The 17,926-nt window shown below is 35.9% G+C and overlaps 1 protein-coding gene across 3 annotated transcripts in view; it reads left to right on the plus strand.

Moving 5' to 3' along the window:
- Positions 1–17,926, plus strand: part of LOC128577879 (transmembrane gamma-carboxyglutamic acid protein 1) — a 108,468-nt gene that overhangs the window by 63,818 nt on the left and 26,724 nt on the right. For all 3 annotated transcript variants that reach the window (XM_053580255.1, XM_053580256.1, XM_053580257.1), the window contains one exon: positions 17,418–17,578. In XM_053580255.1, the coding sequence (XP_053436230.1) occupies positions 17,418–17,578 (161 nt within the window). The remainder of the gene's footprint in view (positions 1–17,417; positions 17,579–17,926) is intronic.

Consider the following 17,926-nt stretch of genomic DNA (forward strand, 5'->3'; position numbering starts at 1 on the left):
ACTTATCTGTTGCTGTTAGAGGTACAGAAGAAATTAATTTCTAAGATTTACGACAATGTTCTTATATCATGGGGACTAGACAGATAGGCAAAGGGAAATGTCTCACTGTCCATCAACATTTGTGGTAATAGTTAAAACACATGTTTATCAGTAGAGTGCCACAAGTATTAAAATCTTCAGAGAAGCAGTGGTCCATGGCTATAGTAATTCACAAGGCAGCAGCATTGATTGTCAGTGACCAAGGTAGATTAACAAGATAATTCAATTCAGAAGCTTGCTCTGCACAACTCACAAGGGAGGTACCTAAAGTAAGTGGCCTGACACTGTTTACCTGGCCCATGTGCAACTTACCATTTTTAAATGATAGGTTTTTATCTTTGCATTTTTTCTTGCCACAAATAATGTAATGCATCATGGAACACTAAAACAGAATGAAATGACAAGATGGGATGCTAGTTCAATAAAAAAACAGCATGTACAAATAAAATTATGTGTAAAATTATAGTAGAGAATTAACATTTTCACAAAGAAGAGAACATGAGGATTCTGCACATGCGTGTATGTAGGCTCACAAAATATTACATACATAATACAGTCAGCCCTCCATACGTGCAGATTCCACATCTATAGATTCAACCAACCACAGATCGAAATATTCAGAAATAAATAAAAGTAAAAAATAATACAACAATAAAAATAATACAAATAAAAAACAGTACAGTTTAACAATTGTTTTCAAAGAATTTACATTATATTATGTATTAAAAGTAATCTAGAGATAAAGTACACAGAGGATATTTTAAGGTTTTATGCAAATACTATACCATTTTATGTAAGAGATTCAAGCATTTTGGTATCTTCAGAAGGTCCTGGACCCAGTCCCCAGCAGATACCAGATGACTATACTAGACTATTTATCTTTAATCATCTTCAGATGGAAATTAAAGTTTTAGTCTATCTTTTAATTTTATTCCTAAAATGATATATTCATAATAAAATTATAAAAGGCTCAGTACTCCCAGTAAGTATTATCTTTACCTACAAAGCAGTTTCTTTGTAGTTTTCTTGCTAAAAATTTTGGTATTATTGTTTCTATTATAATCTTTAAGCAGAATTTTATTTTTTTATAAAAATGTATCAGTCTTCCATCTGAATTTTTTCTATCTCAGAGCACACTTTTATTACTGCATCTTCTAACAGCAATTTGTGGTAGCTCTTTCTCTTAATATGCAATTACTAATGGGCAATTTCACTGTCTACCTTAAAAATAGAGTTTCTGGAAAAAGTTAATCATGCTGTCTCAATAATAGCAAACCACAAGCTGCTCCTACACATCCTTCACAAAATAGGAATAATACACTCAGCCGTGAATCTTCAAAAAGACTAATTTGGTTTTGTTGCATAGACAACAATATGGCTGCAAAACTAATGTTTGCATTCAAGCAGGCCTTATTTATAGAGGATAACTAGGATAAAATATAAAGATAACTTAGCATTTTTTTCAATTTCTCCCTTTTTATAAGTTAGTGTGTGGAAACAGCTCTTACCTACCTAGCCTAGAAGAAAATCTTAAGTCTGCAAAATCTTAATATGAAAAGTCAGTTTTCCTTCTCCATTTTCCATACTTAATGATAACATGTTGTTAATATTCTAGTATGAATGAACATATAGTCATGCTATAAACAAACAGTGGCAGTGCTGCCATTTAATCTTGGTTTCTTATAATTCCCTTGGGTCCTTGGATGTGATTGGCTCCTTTAGCCCAGAGAATCCAAACACATCCTCCCACTTATCAAGACTTAGTGGAAGGAAAGATGGTTTACAACCACCACAGTAAATACCTAAATTCTTTAATTCACTGCTGAACTATTGCTCAATTGCAGCCAATTCTAAAGTTTACTTCTGAGCTTACAGCTCCGTGTTTTCAAACAGGGAAAGCACCTTCAAACTGACAAACCTTGTAAAGTGGCTGTCTCATAATGTAGTACGTAATTTTATTTGGCAGCTGCCTGGACTATAGTTCAAGTGAAAGCATACATTTAAAGTCAATTAATTTTTTCATTTTCTGGCCTGTATTAGATGTGCAAGTCTCTTTATTATTGAGACATATTCATGCCTCCGTAGTTTAGATGATACCAATTTATTGTAAACTCTTTTATCTTCTTAATTTTGTAACAGTAATACAAATCTGCATGGGGCTGACAACTGCCATTATGTTTTCTTGACAAGTCTTTCCCACCAGAAAAAAAAGAGCTAACTATTTAAGGGTCAGGCTACCTTTTTTTTAACTCATTACAGTGCTTGATGCTTTTTTGTCTCTGCTATTTACTTACTAAAGAAAATAACTGTTGGTTCATAAGTGTAGAAGTTTCTCAACCCCAGCACTATTGAGTTTTTATTAAAATTAAGGCAAAATTCATGTAACATAGACTTGACAATTCTAAAATGTGAAATTCAGTGGCATTTAGTACAGTCACAATGTCGTGTAACTACCTAGTTCTAAAACACTTTCATGACTTCAAAGGACACTCAATACCTATTAAGCAGTCACTTAGTATTACTTTCTTCCTCCTCCCAGACTCTGGCTATTTCTAACTTGCTTTCTATCTCTATGGATTTACCTAGAGATTGTATCAAATAATACATAACCACATTGTGCATATATGTGTCTAGCTTTTTTTACTTAACATACTTTTGGTAGTTTATTTATGTTGTATTAGTATTAGTATTTCTTTCCTTTTTATGACTGAATAATATTCCATTGTATGAATGTATCATTTTTTGTTTATCCGTTTATCAGTTGATGGACATTTAGCTATTTTAGCTATTTTCTTTTACTTGTTGGCTGTTGTGACTAGTGCTTCCATTAATGTAAATGTACACATTTTTGATTGAATATCTGTTTTCAATTATTTTGAGTATAGACCTAGGAGGCATTTTAGGCTAGATAATTCTTTGCTGTGGGGGATATCCTGTGCATTTTAGGATGTTAAGTGGCATCCTTGGCCTTTTCCTAATAGATGCCTATGAGACTCTCCCCCTTAAATTTATGCCAACCAAAAATATATTCAGATATTACCAAAGGTCCCGTAGGAGTAAAAAATAACCTAAGATTGAGGACCAATGATTTAGAATAAATAGAAGAAAATCTTTTCTTTTTGTTTTGAGGCAGAGTCTCACTGTGTCACCCTCATTAGAGTGCTGTGGCGTCACAGCTCACAGCAACCTCAAGCTCTTGGGCTTAGGTGATTCTCTTGCCTCAGTCTCCCAAGTAGCTGGGACTATAGGCACCCGCCACAATGCCCAGCTATTTTTTTTTGTTGCAGTTGTCATTTTTGATTTTAGCTGGCCCAGGCTGGGTTCAAACCCACCAATCTCGGTGTATGTGGCCGGCACCCTATCCACTCAGCTCCGGGCACTGCCTAGAAGAAAATGTTTAAAGGTAAACCTTATTTCACATATTATAATGTTCTATTTTTCAATGTTTATTATTTTTTAAATAGGCTTTGCTTTTTTAGGGAAGTTTTATATTCACAGGAAAATTGAGTAGAAGGTACAGAGAATTCCGAAATATCTCTTTCTCCCACAGACACATAGCCTCTCCCATTATCAGGATCCCTCACTAGAGAGGTACATTTGTTACAACTGATGAACCTAGTTTGACACATCATTACTACACAGAATCTATAGTTTACATTAGAGTTCACTATTGGTGTTGTTCATTCTACAGGTTTGGACATAATGACTAATTACATGTATCTACCATTATAATATTATACAGAGTAGTTTCACTGCCTCAACAATCCTTTGTACTTCACCTATGCATCTCACTCTCCTCCCCAGCCCTGGAAACATATAGATGATCTCCATATTTTGTCTTTTCCAGAATATCATATAGTTGTACTCATTCAATATGTACCCTTCTTGGATTAGCTTCTTTCACTTTAGTAATATGCATTTAACCGTCCTCAATGCCTTTTCATGGCTTAATAGTTCATTTGTTTGACCATTGAATAATATTCCATTGTCTGGATGTACCACAGTTTGTTTATTCATTTACCTACTGAAGGATGTCTTGGTTGTTCCAAGTTTTGGCAATTACGGATAAAGCTGCTATAAACATTTTGTGTGGACCTAAGTTTTCAGCTTTCTTGTGTAAATGCCAAGGAGTACAGTTGCTGGATCATATGATAAGAATGTGTTTAGTTTTATAAGAAACCACCAAACTTTCTTCTAAAGTGACTGTATCATTTTGCATTCTCACCAGCAATGAATGAGAGTTCATGTTTCTCCATATATCCTTGACAGCATTGATGTTGTCAGTATCCTAGATAGTGACCATTTGAATAGGTATGTAGTGGTATCTCATTATTTTAACTTGTATTTCCCTGATGACATATAGTCATAAGCTGCATAATGACATTTTGGTCAACAATGGACTGAATATACAATGGTGGTCCCATAAGATTATAATACCATTTTTTTTGAGACAGAGTCTCAAGCTGTCACCCTGGGTAGAGTGCCTGGGCATCACAGCTCACAACAACCTCAAATTCTTGGGCTTAAGTGATTCTCTTGCCTCAGCCTCCCAAGTGGCTGGGACTACAGGTGCCTGCCACGATGCCCGACTATTTTTTTTGTTGACAGTTGTCATTGTTGTTTTAGCTGACCCAGGCTGGGTTCGAACCCACCAGCCTCGGTGTATGTGGCCAGCGACCTTCCCATTGAGCTATGGGCGCCACCCTATAATACCATACTTATACTATATCTTTCATATGTTTAGATATAGAAATATATTTTATTACAATTGCCTACTAAATTCATTACAATAATATACTGTACATGTTTGTAGCCTAGGAGCAATAGTCTAGACCAGTGGTTCTCAACCTTTCTAATGCCGCATTGTATTTTCATTGTTAAAAAGCGGTTAACACAGGTTGAGAACCACTGGTTTAGACCATATAGGTGTGTAGAAGTGTTTACCATATGGGTTTATGTAAGTATACTCTATGATATTCATATGACAAAATGACCTGACAACACCTGTCTCATAACATATTCCCATCCTTGAGAAACACATGGCTATATACTGTGGAGCATCTTTTCATATGTGTATTTTCCATCTGTGTATCTTCCTTGGTGAGGAGTTGTTAAGATCTTTGACCTATTTTTAAATCTGGTTGTTCTTTGGGTAACAGTCATGTCTTTTGCAAACATTTTCTCCCATTCTGTGGTTTTTCTTTTCATTCTCTCTCTCTCTTTTTTTTTTTTAAGAGACAGAGTCTCACTTTGTCACCTTCTGTAGAGTGCTATGGTGTCACAGCTCACAGTAACCTCCAGCTCTTGGGCTTAGGCAATTCTCTTGCCTCAGCCTCCCGAGTAGCTGGGACTACAGGTGCCTGCCACAACACCCGGCTATTTTTTGTTGCAGTTGGCTGGGGCCAGGTTTGAACCCACCACCATCAGTATATGGGGCTGGCGCCCTACTCATTGAGCCACAGGTGCCATCTCTTTATATTATGATGGATTTTATAAACGTAAGTTAAGTCTAAAGAAGAGCAGTATATGTTTCTGTAGACCAAGTTGTAGTCCTAGTCCTATGATCAAGTAGTTTTGGGTAAATCACTTAACTATAGATTTAAGTTTTATAATCAGTAAAATGAAGTGGTCAAGATGGATCAGTGATTTTCGGTGTGCTCGGTGAAGCCTTGGGTATTCTAAAGGGGCCCCTGAGAAGGGCAACCATAATGGAAGGGAAGAAAGGGAATTTCTCCAAATGTATATAGCACCTCCTATTCAGATAGAACAACTCGACTATTTTACATTTTATCTGTTTTTATTTCTTTATAGGTTTGACTTGCAGAGAATTCTATGACTATTCAACGTTTAAAAAGCCACTAGAATTGATGAATTTCAAAGATCCTGTTATATGTGGATATTAATTATCTACCTTTCGAATTGTATTAATAAATATATAAAGGGAAAGAAAAGATATGATAGAAGGAGTAGCAGAATAGTTAATATTATGTGCTTCTCTGATGACAGATCAGTCACTTCCATACTTTATGGTCTTAAAGAATATAATTCTTCCCAATGTTTCTAGTGTGGCTTCATACACTCAGTTTATTCGGTTGAACCATGTGAAATGCTGAAAGTCATGATTTTGGCTTTCAGAAACTATGGTTTCATATCTTTCAATCAACATATATGCAGTATGCATAGGGAACCCTTGAATTCAGAGGCTGCTAAAGCATCCAGCTCATATATGAGAGCTCTTCAGAAAGTATCTAGCCATGTTATATGAAAAATAGAGACATAGATGACAGAATACTTTCTAGATAGCCCTCATGTATCAGTGCATTAGAAGTATGTGGACTTCATGAGTGGTTAAAGGTCTAGTTTAGAAACAAATGAGATTCTAGAATTCTGTGCATTAGCCCAACACATCCTTTGGGATTAGATTACATGTAGGCTAGCAAGAGTGTATTGAAAATAATCAAAATCAAATTTTCTTTACACTTATTAGGTTTTTTTGGTAAATGTTAGTAGCTGCCAATAGTTTAAGGCCTCAGAGGCTTAGGCCTCTCTATAATCTGGTTACCAGGTTACAACCAAGCCTTAGGTAAATTTTGCTATACACATAAGACATTTATTAACAAGAAGGCACAGTTCTGCTATATATCCTAGTATATAAACTCCATGAAACCCTACTTCTTTCTTCTTTTGGGTCCATCTACAATATCTAAGCTAAAAAGTTCATCTGAGGCATAGGTGACAGTATTCTAGCTATGGTATTCATCTCACCCATCCAGTTAGATTAAAGCAACCTAGAATCCTTAAAATCAACTGCTGAACATGGTGCCATTTAGAAATCAGTTCTTGGCCACCATCCCTAAGGGTACAAACTGCAGGAGCTTTAGATGTTTATACTGTGTGCAAACAAAACCTGCATGCAAACTGCTATCTCTAGAGCAAATTCATATAAACAGCATTGATTTCACCAGTGAAAAGTCATTTCTGAAATCTATGTGCTGAACTAGCAAAGGCACTAACTTTTCAGTGAAACTCCATTTCATAAACCCACTATGTGCTACTGTGGGCCAGAAAGAAAGATAGTTGAGTGCTTTTGTGGTAGCCCCCTTTGGAATGTGGCTTTCTGGTTAAATGTAATGTGCATCCTACTAGGACAATTACCCACTTCTAAAGTCTTCAGTCTTCTTACAGCTATCACATTGAATACCTATCATACTGTCTGTCTTTGTGGATGGCTTGTAAAGCATTATGATAACATAAAGCTATGTATTTAAAACTGTATTTCATATTCGATGAGTTTACTACCTACCTTTTTTTCCCATTAAGTAGTGATTATTAGTCATAGATATTTCCATATTCTTCCATATGGGAGAGAAATATAATCAGTATAGTAGGATCTGTAAACTATTAATAGAAAGGAAATCTTATGGGTGTAACAACTGTAAACACTGACACCTGATATTCTTCCTGACCGGATTCAGGAAGTAGTAACAAGAGGAATAGCCATCTTTAGACTGCTCTTGTTTGGATGATTCCACCTAATTGTATGCTTGATCATTCCAAAGTAGGCCATTTATTGATTCCATATTTGTTTGTTTATTATGGGAAGGCATTTTACCTAGTTCAGAAATATCATGTGTTAGAATACCATGTGTTTAAATCAACTGGCATAATTACAAGTAATTTGATTGCTCTTGTCTGCCATTTTCTGAAGAATTCTATTTGGTAAGAAGTAGCTATAAATTTTAAAACCCCCTCAAAGAAAAATTTACCCTTTAATTTCCTTTACTGATCACTGTGGGAAGACCATATTGTTTTATTTTATTTTTATTTTTATTTATTTATTTTAGAGACAGAGTCTCACTTTGTCGCCCTCGATAGAGTACCATAGCATCACAGCTCACAGCAACCCCCAGCTCTTGGGCTTAGGTGATTCTCTTGCCTCAGCCTCCTGAGTAGCTAAAAACACCCAGCTATTTTTTGTTGCAGTTTGTCTGGGGCTGGGTTTTGAACCTGCCACCCTCGGTATATGGGGCCGGCACCCTACTCACTGAGCCACAGGTATCTCTCTGGTTTTGTTTTCAAAGATTTTTTTTTTTTTTTTTTTTGAGACAGAGTCTTACTCTGTCACCCCAGGTAGAGTGCTATGCCGTAATATCTCACTACAACTTCATACTGTTGAGCTCAAATGATCCTCCTGCCTCAGCCTCCTGAGTAACTAGGTCTACAGGCACCTGCCACAACACCCGACTAATTTTTTTCTTTTTTTATTAGAGACAGAATCTCGCTCTTGCTCAGGCTGACCTAGAACTTCTGAGCTAAGCAATCCACCAACCTCAGCCTCCCAGAATGCTAGGATTACAGGCGTGAGCCACCATCCCCAGCCTTGGTGTTAAAGAATATTGACTTTATAGACAATGTATTATTTCTTTTATTATCTCTCTTATACAAATTCATTTCTGGGCGGCACCTGTGGCTCAGTGAGTAGGGCGCCAGCCCCATATACTGAGGGTGGCGGATTCAAACCCGGCCCTGGCCAAACTGCAATAAAAATATAGCCGGATGTTGTGGCAGGCACCTGTAGTCCCAGCTACTTGGGAGGCTGAGGCAAGGGAATCGCCTAAGTCCAAGAGCTAGAGGTTGCTGTGAGCAGTGATGCCATGGCATTCTACCAAAGTGAGACTGTGTTTCTAAAAAAAACAAAAAAGAAATTCATTTCTAGCATATTATTCACACTTGTGGTAGGAAATCTGCCTGTTATCATTTAGTATTTCATTATATGCCTCCAGTAGTACTAAGATATTTTTTAAAATGTCTTAGGTAAGGTTCATAACCAACATGTTATCCTTAGGAAAAGGGTTTGGGGGGTTAAAGATATTAATAATAACATTTTTCTTCTCTCAGACCTTTTAGACTTCCTACTTTCATTAGTTCAGTCCTGCAACTACAAATTATTTTTAAAATATCTGAGCCTTTGAATGGGTTTCAGCTCCCAAATTCTTGTATAAAGACATACTATATGTCTTTCTAACTAAACTACAAATTTGTGACAACCTGGTTGGCACATGAGTACCACCATACAGTAAATTCTGAATTATAAACATGCCAGGTATGAAAAATTTAACCTTTAATTTTCATAAATAGGTTATAGTGGTGAAATCAAATTGAGAAATATTCCATTTTTCTATTTTCCTAAGTAAGGGCAGTATGATGATCCAAACAGCGTCTTTTTAGTTTGCATAATTTTGGTTTTTAGTAAGTGAAATGTCACTTCAGAACTTTATTTTCCTAAGGAAAGCTGTTTCTATCAATTTGTGATTAGTCATTCCTATTTAACTATTTCAGCAGGCAAAAAATCCTTAAAGGTATTGTATATAGGTAAACCTGGTAAATAATAATGTCCAAATGAGATCTAAGCAAGAAAACAGGGAATTATAAGTGTGACACTTTATAAGTGTATGATGCCCCATAATCATATCATTGTATACAGTTATGATTTAATAAAAAAAATAAAAATAAAAAAGCCCTTCTAGTGAAAAAAAAAAAAAAAGATTTATAAAAATAAATCTGAGCACAGGATTAGGTAGGGAGGATGCTTTGTTGATTTTCTTCATTTATTTATTTATTGTTGGTTTGGTGATGGTGATTGCTTGACTAAAAAATAATGACTACTGTATTCATATCCTGCAAGGATTTGGGTACAATACTGGACTCCCACTTTCTAAAACTCTTACCATTTATAGAACTCATTCCTGTTACAACTGAAAGTAACTAAGAAATTCTATATAAGACCCTTGTTTCACAAATTAGGAAACACGCCCAAATAAATTAAACAACAAATGTAGAATCATGTAGCCAGTTTAGCGTCAGAGCTGGAGCACGAATCCAGGTCTCCTGGCTACTACAAATTCAGTCTTTTCGCCATACTATGTTTTTCTCTTATGCTACAGTTTTACTTGCATCAATATAGGATTGGTGAAAGTGGTGAATGGATATTGACTCACTTAGACTCCAAGAATATGCAGTAGAACCTCCACAGTTGACCACCTCCCTACCTGACCACCTCCTTGACCTAATTTGCATAGACCGGACATGCATCACATATACATATCAGTAGAGTAGGCCTAGAGTCTTATGTTGACCACCTCCATATGTTGACCAGTTTGTTACAGTCCCTTGGGTGGTCAACTTACAGAGGTTTTACTGTGTCTAAAAAGGTGTCTTTTATGATAAACAGAAGGCTCAGTTAAGCTGATAGCTTCATATATTCTGCAGTCTTATATGAGAAGTTCACTAAACTAATAATAATAAACTAAACAAGATTATTAGAGATTTATTCAGAAAAGTAAAACAGCTCCCTGGTTAGTTTGTGGATACACTATACATTCAGTCTAGGATATACCAACATTTACACAACATTGGGAACAGATTTTCCATTTGAATAAATACTTTTGTAGATTGCCTATGTTCACCTTTTGTAATATGATAAGAACACTTTAAAAACTATATTTTATGGAAATAGTTCTAAATTAGATTATATAATTTATTACCTCCTTAAAATTATGCACAACATCATATAGCCTTTTGTTGGTAATTCAAATTCAGTACAATAAACATAATAGTTGATGGCTATAGCTTTGTGAACAAATATGAGGGGGGTTATATCCTACTGTAAGCAGTCCCCAAAAGGCCTTCTGTAGCTCTTTTCCCTTGCCTTCAAATTAATTAGCTTTCATTTCTTATTGCTGTCAGTATGTTAATCTAGTTCAGCGCACCATTCTACTTTTCAGTTTTCATGTGCAATGAGCCTTTCGAGTCTCATAGCCAGGTTCATGAATGGGATCCCATTATTTCTTAAGCTGGTCTGTTGTGAGTAACCTTTTACCTGGCCTTTCTCCCCTCTACCTCCAAGTATGTTGTATATATACATAGTTTTCTAGGTTATTCTTCCCTAAGTATTGCTCTAAACAGTTCAAATATCTTAGCCTAATATTAAGTGCCTCCATGACATGGCAACTGGCAACTTTCCTACTTCTTCCTGTTTTGAGTCTTATACTCTGGCCCTACTGACAAGCTCACAATGCTTCATTATGCCCCTTGCTTTACTCAATTCCAGGTCTTCACTCACTGTTTTCTTAGGATGTCTTTGCTTGCCATATTTGCATGTCCTAATCCTGTCAATCCTTAAAAGGCCAGCTCAAATACACTTGCAAGTGATCCTTCCCCTGGTACCTCCCTCCACATCCAATAGAAATATGTTTGTTTTCTCACCTCAAAGCACATCTATCAGGTTCAATATTACAGTAGAGCTCTCTCTGTGTCTTTTTATCTTTGTTACCTCTTGCACCAAAGAACCTTGAAGGCAGTGGTCATCTGCTGCTCATCTTATGACTTATTGCACAGTCATTTATTTCATTTTCTTTCATTTATTATTTTCTTTTGAAGAGAAAGAATGAGTATTCTGAGATTATGAAAAAGTGCTTAGGTTTTTTTGAATAAATATACTTATTGTGAGGGGAACTGTGTGTATAAGCCTTATATTTGAAATATTTTCTTTAATGAGTGTTTCCTAACTGAATCTAAAGAAAAAAGGTTTAGATTTTTCTTTATTTCCTTTAGTGAGAAAACTGCATTTTTTTTTTTTTTTAGGAGTTTTTGGCTTGAGCCGAGTTTGAACCCACCACCTCTGGTATATGGGGCCGGCGCCCTACTCCTTGAGCCACAGGTGCCACCTGAAAACTGCATGTTTTATATTAAAGTTATGTCATCAAGCACATTTCAAATATCAGTGCTTCAGTTAAACATAAGCCCTTACAGCCTGGAAATTGCTTGACATTTTTTTTTTTAGACAGAGTCTCACTTTTTCGCCCTCAGTAGAGTACTGTGGCATCATAGCTCACAGCAACCTCCAACTTTTTTTTTATTAAATCATAACTGTGTACATTAATACATTTACGGCATACAATATACTGATTTTATGTACAATCGGAATGCTTTTGTCAAACTGGTTAACATAACCTTCACCTCACTTATTTGTTGTATTAAGACATTTATGCTCTACTCTTAATAGTTTTGACATGTACCCTTGCATTGTGCCCATTAGATGAGGTCCCACAAAATTCCCTCCCTCCTCCTCGCTTCTCCCCTCCCCTCCCTTTTCCTACCTCTTGCCTCCTTCATTCTGGACTGTAATTATGTTTTATCATTCATGTGAAAGTGTGGGTGATTATATATTGGATTCATAATAGCATTCAGTACATTGGCTACTTTTTCTTCCATTCTTGAGATACTTTACTAAGAAGAGTATGCTCCAGCTGTATCCAGGTAAACATAAAAGATGTAAAGTCTCCGTTTTTTTATGGCTGCATAATATTCCATGGTGTATATATATACATATATATATCATAATTTATTAATCCATTCATGAGTTGATGGGCACTTGGGCTGCTTCCATGACGTAGCAATTATGAATTGGGCTTAAGCAATTCTCTCTGCTCAGCCTCAGGGTCTTGCTCTTGCTCTTGCTCAGGCTGGTCTCAAACTGTGAGCTTAGGCAGTCCACCAGCCTCAGCCTTCCAGAGTGCTAGGATTACAGGTGTGAGCCACTGCTTGTTGTTTTGAGAGAAGATAATTTTATTTCATCCTGTTGGCTGTTGCCTCCTCCTTTGTTTCTGCATTTAAAAAATTTCTAATTCTAGTATCATCATGCAGGGTCCCTCAGATTTCCAAATTACTTTGAGAAGGACTGGCAAATATTCTGCCACCATTTCCTGTTCTATCTTATGCCAGATATAACTAATCTATAATAGTATTTTTCCTATTAGTCAGGTACTTAGTCCAAGTGGTATCCTTTAACTGACCAGATTTGGCAAGTGAGATAAAATCAACTTGCCAGCTCCATTTAGAGTCCTCAGTATTATATTATCTTGCCTCCTGGTACAAGAAATATGTGGAAGATGATTGTGAAATCATTTATACGACATTTCATTAGGCTAGGATTAGATGTGTTTCCTGCTACCTTTCCTTCCAGTTGCTTATCCTTATAATTAGCCTGCTCTCTGGTTTCTAGATAACGGGAGTTGCCTAAATTAGTCTGCTCTCCTTGCCTTCCCCTTTTCCATTTAGATAGTACATAAGAAAATAATTTTCTCTTAGGAGTATTTCGGTTCTTTTTCTCTTAAAAGTTCAAAATAATTATTGTTTATCCTCAGGAAACCTGTCTCAAAACTCAGGGATATCATAGACTGAATTAACATATGTATTGTGTTTACAACAAGGAAGTTTATAGTTCTGATCAATTTTTCACTTCTCTGACCACACACACAGTATTATATTCAGCATAGGATATTGTATTTTATGAGAGAAAGATGGTACAGAGACTCAAATCCATTTTATATGACAGATGAATAAACAAGACATGCTTATACTGGGATAGAGTAGCCCTAAGGGAAATAAAATCATCTACAGTCTTCCTCCACGTATTAGTTAGCCCGTTATAGTAAGGAGACTTGTATGTCATTTCAGAGGATATAAATAAGACCAATGGCTAGGAAGTTATCAGTTTGGTAAAATGTCTCTTGGAAAAGAAGAGTTAATAAATAAACATGACAAATAGTTAAATAAACATGACAAATACATGTGCCATGCTCCTTTTCGGGAGATTTACAAATATAGTCATGTGCCACATTCTGATGTTTCAGTCAATTATCAGGCCACATATATAACTGTGGTCCCATAAGATTTTAATGAAGCTGAAAAATTCCTGTTGCCTGGTGACATCGTAAGATTATAGCACAACACATTACTGATATGTTTGTGGTGATACTGGTGTAAACAAACCTATTGTGCTGCCAGTTGTGCAAAAGGATAGCACATATAGTTATATACAGTACATAATACTTTATAATGACAATAAACAACTATGCTAGTGGTTTATGTATTTACTACACTATACTTTTATTTATTGTTTTAGAGTAGTACTCCTTCTACTTACTGAAAAAGTTAATTGTAAAACAGCCTCACACAGGTCCTTCAGAAGATATTCCAGAAGAAGACGTTGTTAACATAGGAGATGACCCCTGAATACCTTCCAATGGGACAAGATTTGGAGGTAGAAGAGTGATAGTGATGATCCCTACCCTGCGGAGGCCTAGGCTAATAATGTGTATGTTTGTGTCTTAGTTTTTAAAAAGTTTAAAAAGCAGCTGGGCACAGTGGCTCATACCTATAATCCTAGGTATAGGATTACACCTATATGTGCATTACTCAAGCTCAGGAGTTGGAGACCAGCCTGAGCAAGAGCAAGACCCCATCTCTACAAAAAATAGAAAACCTAGCTGGGCATTGTGGGGGCACCTATAGTCCCAGCTACTTGGGAGGCTGAGATAAGAGGATCACCTGAGCCCAGGAGTTTGAGGTTGTTGTGAGCTATGATGGTGCCACAACACACTACCAAGGGCAACAGAATGAGACTCTGTCTCAATCAACCAATCAATCAATTAAAATTACAAAATAAGTTTAAAAAGCTAAATAAGTAAAATAAAATAACTTTTTAAATAGTAAAAAAAGCTTGGCTCAGCGCCTATAGCATAGTGGTTACGGTGCCAGCCATATACACCGAGGCTGGCAGGTTTGAGCCCAGCCCAGGCCTGCTAAATAACAATGACAACTGCAACCAAAAAAATAGCTGAGCATTGTGGCGGGCACCTGTAGTCCCAGATACTCGGGAGGCTGAGGCAAGTGAATTGCTTATGCCCAAGCGTTTGAGGTTGCTGTGAGCTATGACGCCACGACACTCTACCCAGGGCAACATAGTGAGTCTCTGCCTCAAAAAAATAAATAAAAATAAATAGTAAAAAAGCTTATAAGATTATAAAGAAGAAATATTTTTGTATAGCTGTACAATGTGTGTTTTAAGGTGTTATTAAAAAAGAACCAACTTTTAAATATTAAAAAGTTTATAAAGTAAATTATAGTAAGATAAGGTTAACTTTTTTTTGTTTTTCTTTTTGAAACAGAGTCTCACTTCGTTGCCCTCTGTAGAGTGCTATGTCATCATACCTCACAGCAACCTCAAACTCTTGGGCTCAAGCGATTCTCTTGCTTCAGCCCCCCAGGTAGCTGGGACTACAGGCGCCTGCCACAACACCTGGCTATTTTTAGAGATGAGGTCTAGGTCTGGCTCAGGCTGGTCTTGCACCTGTGAGCTCAAGCGATCCACCCCCCTCAATCTCCCAAGTGCTAGGATTACAGGCGTGAGCCACCCTGCCCGGCTAGGTTAACTTATTATTGAAGAAGGAAAAATATTTTTTAAGAAAAATTATTTTTATATATTTAGTGTAGCCTAAGAGTACGGTGCTTATAAAACCTACAGTATATACAGGAATGTCTTAGGCCTTCACATTCACTCATCACTCATTCACAGTACACCATGTACTGGTGTACTACTTTTTATCTTTTATACTGTATTTCTACTTTGCCTTTTCTTGATATGTTTAGATACACAAATGCCTAGAATATTCACTAAAGTAATAAGCTGCACAGATTTGTACCTTAGGAGTAGTAAGCTATACTGTATACTCTAGGTGTGTAGTAGGCTACACCATCTAGGTTTATGTAAGTGCACTCTGTGATATGCATACAACAACGAAATCTCCTAATGACACATTTCTCAGAATAGGCTACACCATCTAGGTTTATGTAAGTGCACTCTGTGATATGCATACAACAACGAAATCACCTAATGACACATTTCTCAGAATGAATCCACATTGTTAAGCAGTACATGACTGTACATATTAAATATGTATCAAAGGCCCTAAAAAGTCATGCGGTTAAAGATCTCTTTAAATTTGTTAACCCCTGCACTCTATAAACACCTTCCTCAGAATGTTTCCTAAGGAACTTGCATTAGTATAGTGGTTCTCAAACAGTGGTAATGAGACCAATAGCATCAGCATTACCTGGAAACTGATTAGGAATGCATTTTCTTGGTTTCCTCCCATAACTATGGAATCAGAAACTGTGGGGATGAAGCCCAGAAATCTGTAATAAAAGTCCTCTTAAGGTTCTGATACTGCTAAAAAGTGAAAAGCACTACTAAAAGTTTTTGCTGTTATTTGACTCAACCGCATCTTTTTTGGTTCCTTCACATTACTTAACCACAATTTATATTTTTCAAAATTTCATTTAATATTATATGATCCTGATTCATTGTATAGATGGTTCCCCTTATGAGGTACAGAGGAAGGAAATACTTATTGAAGGCCTACCATGGTTTTCATCCTCATGTAGGTGCCACCTAACTGGTGTCAATTTGAATACTTTAAATAATGAGTGCATATCTTCTATAAAATGAAATACCTATTGCCATTTTTGAAAGAGTAGTTACTGGTTTTCTTTTACTGAATTTTTTTTTAAAAGTATAGACTTGTTTTTTTGTTTGTTTTTTTTTTTTAGCATCTTGAAAGATCTGTAGTGTGCCTTCTCTGATATCAAAATTCCGTACAGTAGGAAATTTTCAAATCTCTTTGCATTAGTAGAGATTAAATTCTGGTGGTATTATATTTATCTCTCCAAATAAGCAAGATTCTTTTAGAAAAATCTAATTGAAGTAAAGCTAAAATGTATCTTTATATAAAAATAAAAACAATCCCCCATAAATACACATATGAATGTTGCCTTATTTATGTTACTGGGTTTCATAAATACATGTTGAATTTTTATACAAAATGTCTCTGTGAATCAGATAGTAGAATTTTATTTTTCTGAAGGACAGTAAAATGTGTCTGAAGGACAATTAAACTGTTACACTATATTTAACTTTAATGCGTTTAATACAAAATTACTATTAGTGTTTCCTCAGAAGGAATTATGACCAAATTTAATTTTTTGACGATATTTTGTCCCCTCTCCTTTTCATACAAGTAATGGTTCTCTGAGCTTATATTATTAGGTCAACTGGAGTTTTATTTATTTTTAGTTAGAGGGATACAAATTGATAGTCTAGAGAGTGGATTTTGATTTGGCTGCTGTTACCTGACAGCAGAATGTCTTGGGATATCTACTTACAGTTATGAGTATAAGTAGTGCTATCATTATTACTATATTTAAACACCTATGGTTAGCAGGAGTGTGCTATAAGTCAGAATATAACATAATTAATTATGTCACTGTCCCTGCCCAGGGCAACTGCTACTGAAAGGACTTACATAATGAAGAAGATAGCAGATGCAGATGGTTTATTTCATTGCTCAATCACAGAAAGAACTTTAAGATGTTGGTTCTGTTTTCTAAAGAGCATCTAGCAGTTTTCATCTTGTATATTAACTTCCCACATGGGTTTTATATTACATTTTTATACTCATTGTTATATCTCTTTTTAGTTTTTCTTACAGGAGAAAAAGCCAATTCTGTATTAAAACGTTACCCAAGAGCTAATGGACTTTTTGAAGAAATAAGACAGGGCAACATAGAGCGTGAGTGTAAAGAAGAAGTCTGCACATTTGAAGAAGCAAGAGAAGCTTTTGAAAATAATGAAAAAACTGTAAGTATGTTGGCCATTAAAAAGTATAGATATGCCAAACTTTTTGATGTATGTTTAGAATATGAATTCCTGAATTAGGTACATTGCTATCAGTTAAAAATTGCCTTTGTGAAGAACTCTGAAAATGGAATCTAACTAATGATATTCTGTGGGTGGGAGAGCTAGGTTTACTTCCCTGTGCATTGGCCTGTCTTGGAGGGCCTCAGTTCTATAGGACTTTGCTGAGCTAGGATTTGTTATCTTGGCAAGGGGGAAGGATTTAGTTCACACAAGGCTTTGTTCTAGGAAGTTATAGATAAAATCACTCCACCTAATTATAGAGCAATTGTGAAGGCAGCTAAAGGATGC

Source organism: Nycticebus coucang, chromosome X (genome assembly GCF_027406575.1).
Source record: "Nycticebus coucang isolate mNycCou1 chromosome X, mNycCou1.pri, whole genome shotgun sequence".
In the NCBI taxonomy this organism is placed as follows: Eukaryota; Metazoa; Chordata; class Mammalia; order Primates; family Lorisidae; genus Nycticebus; species Nycticebus coucang.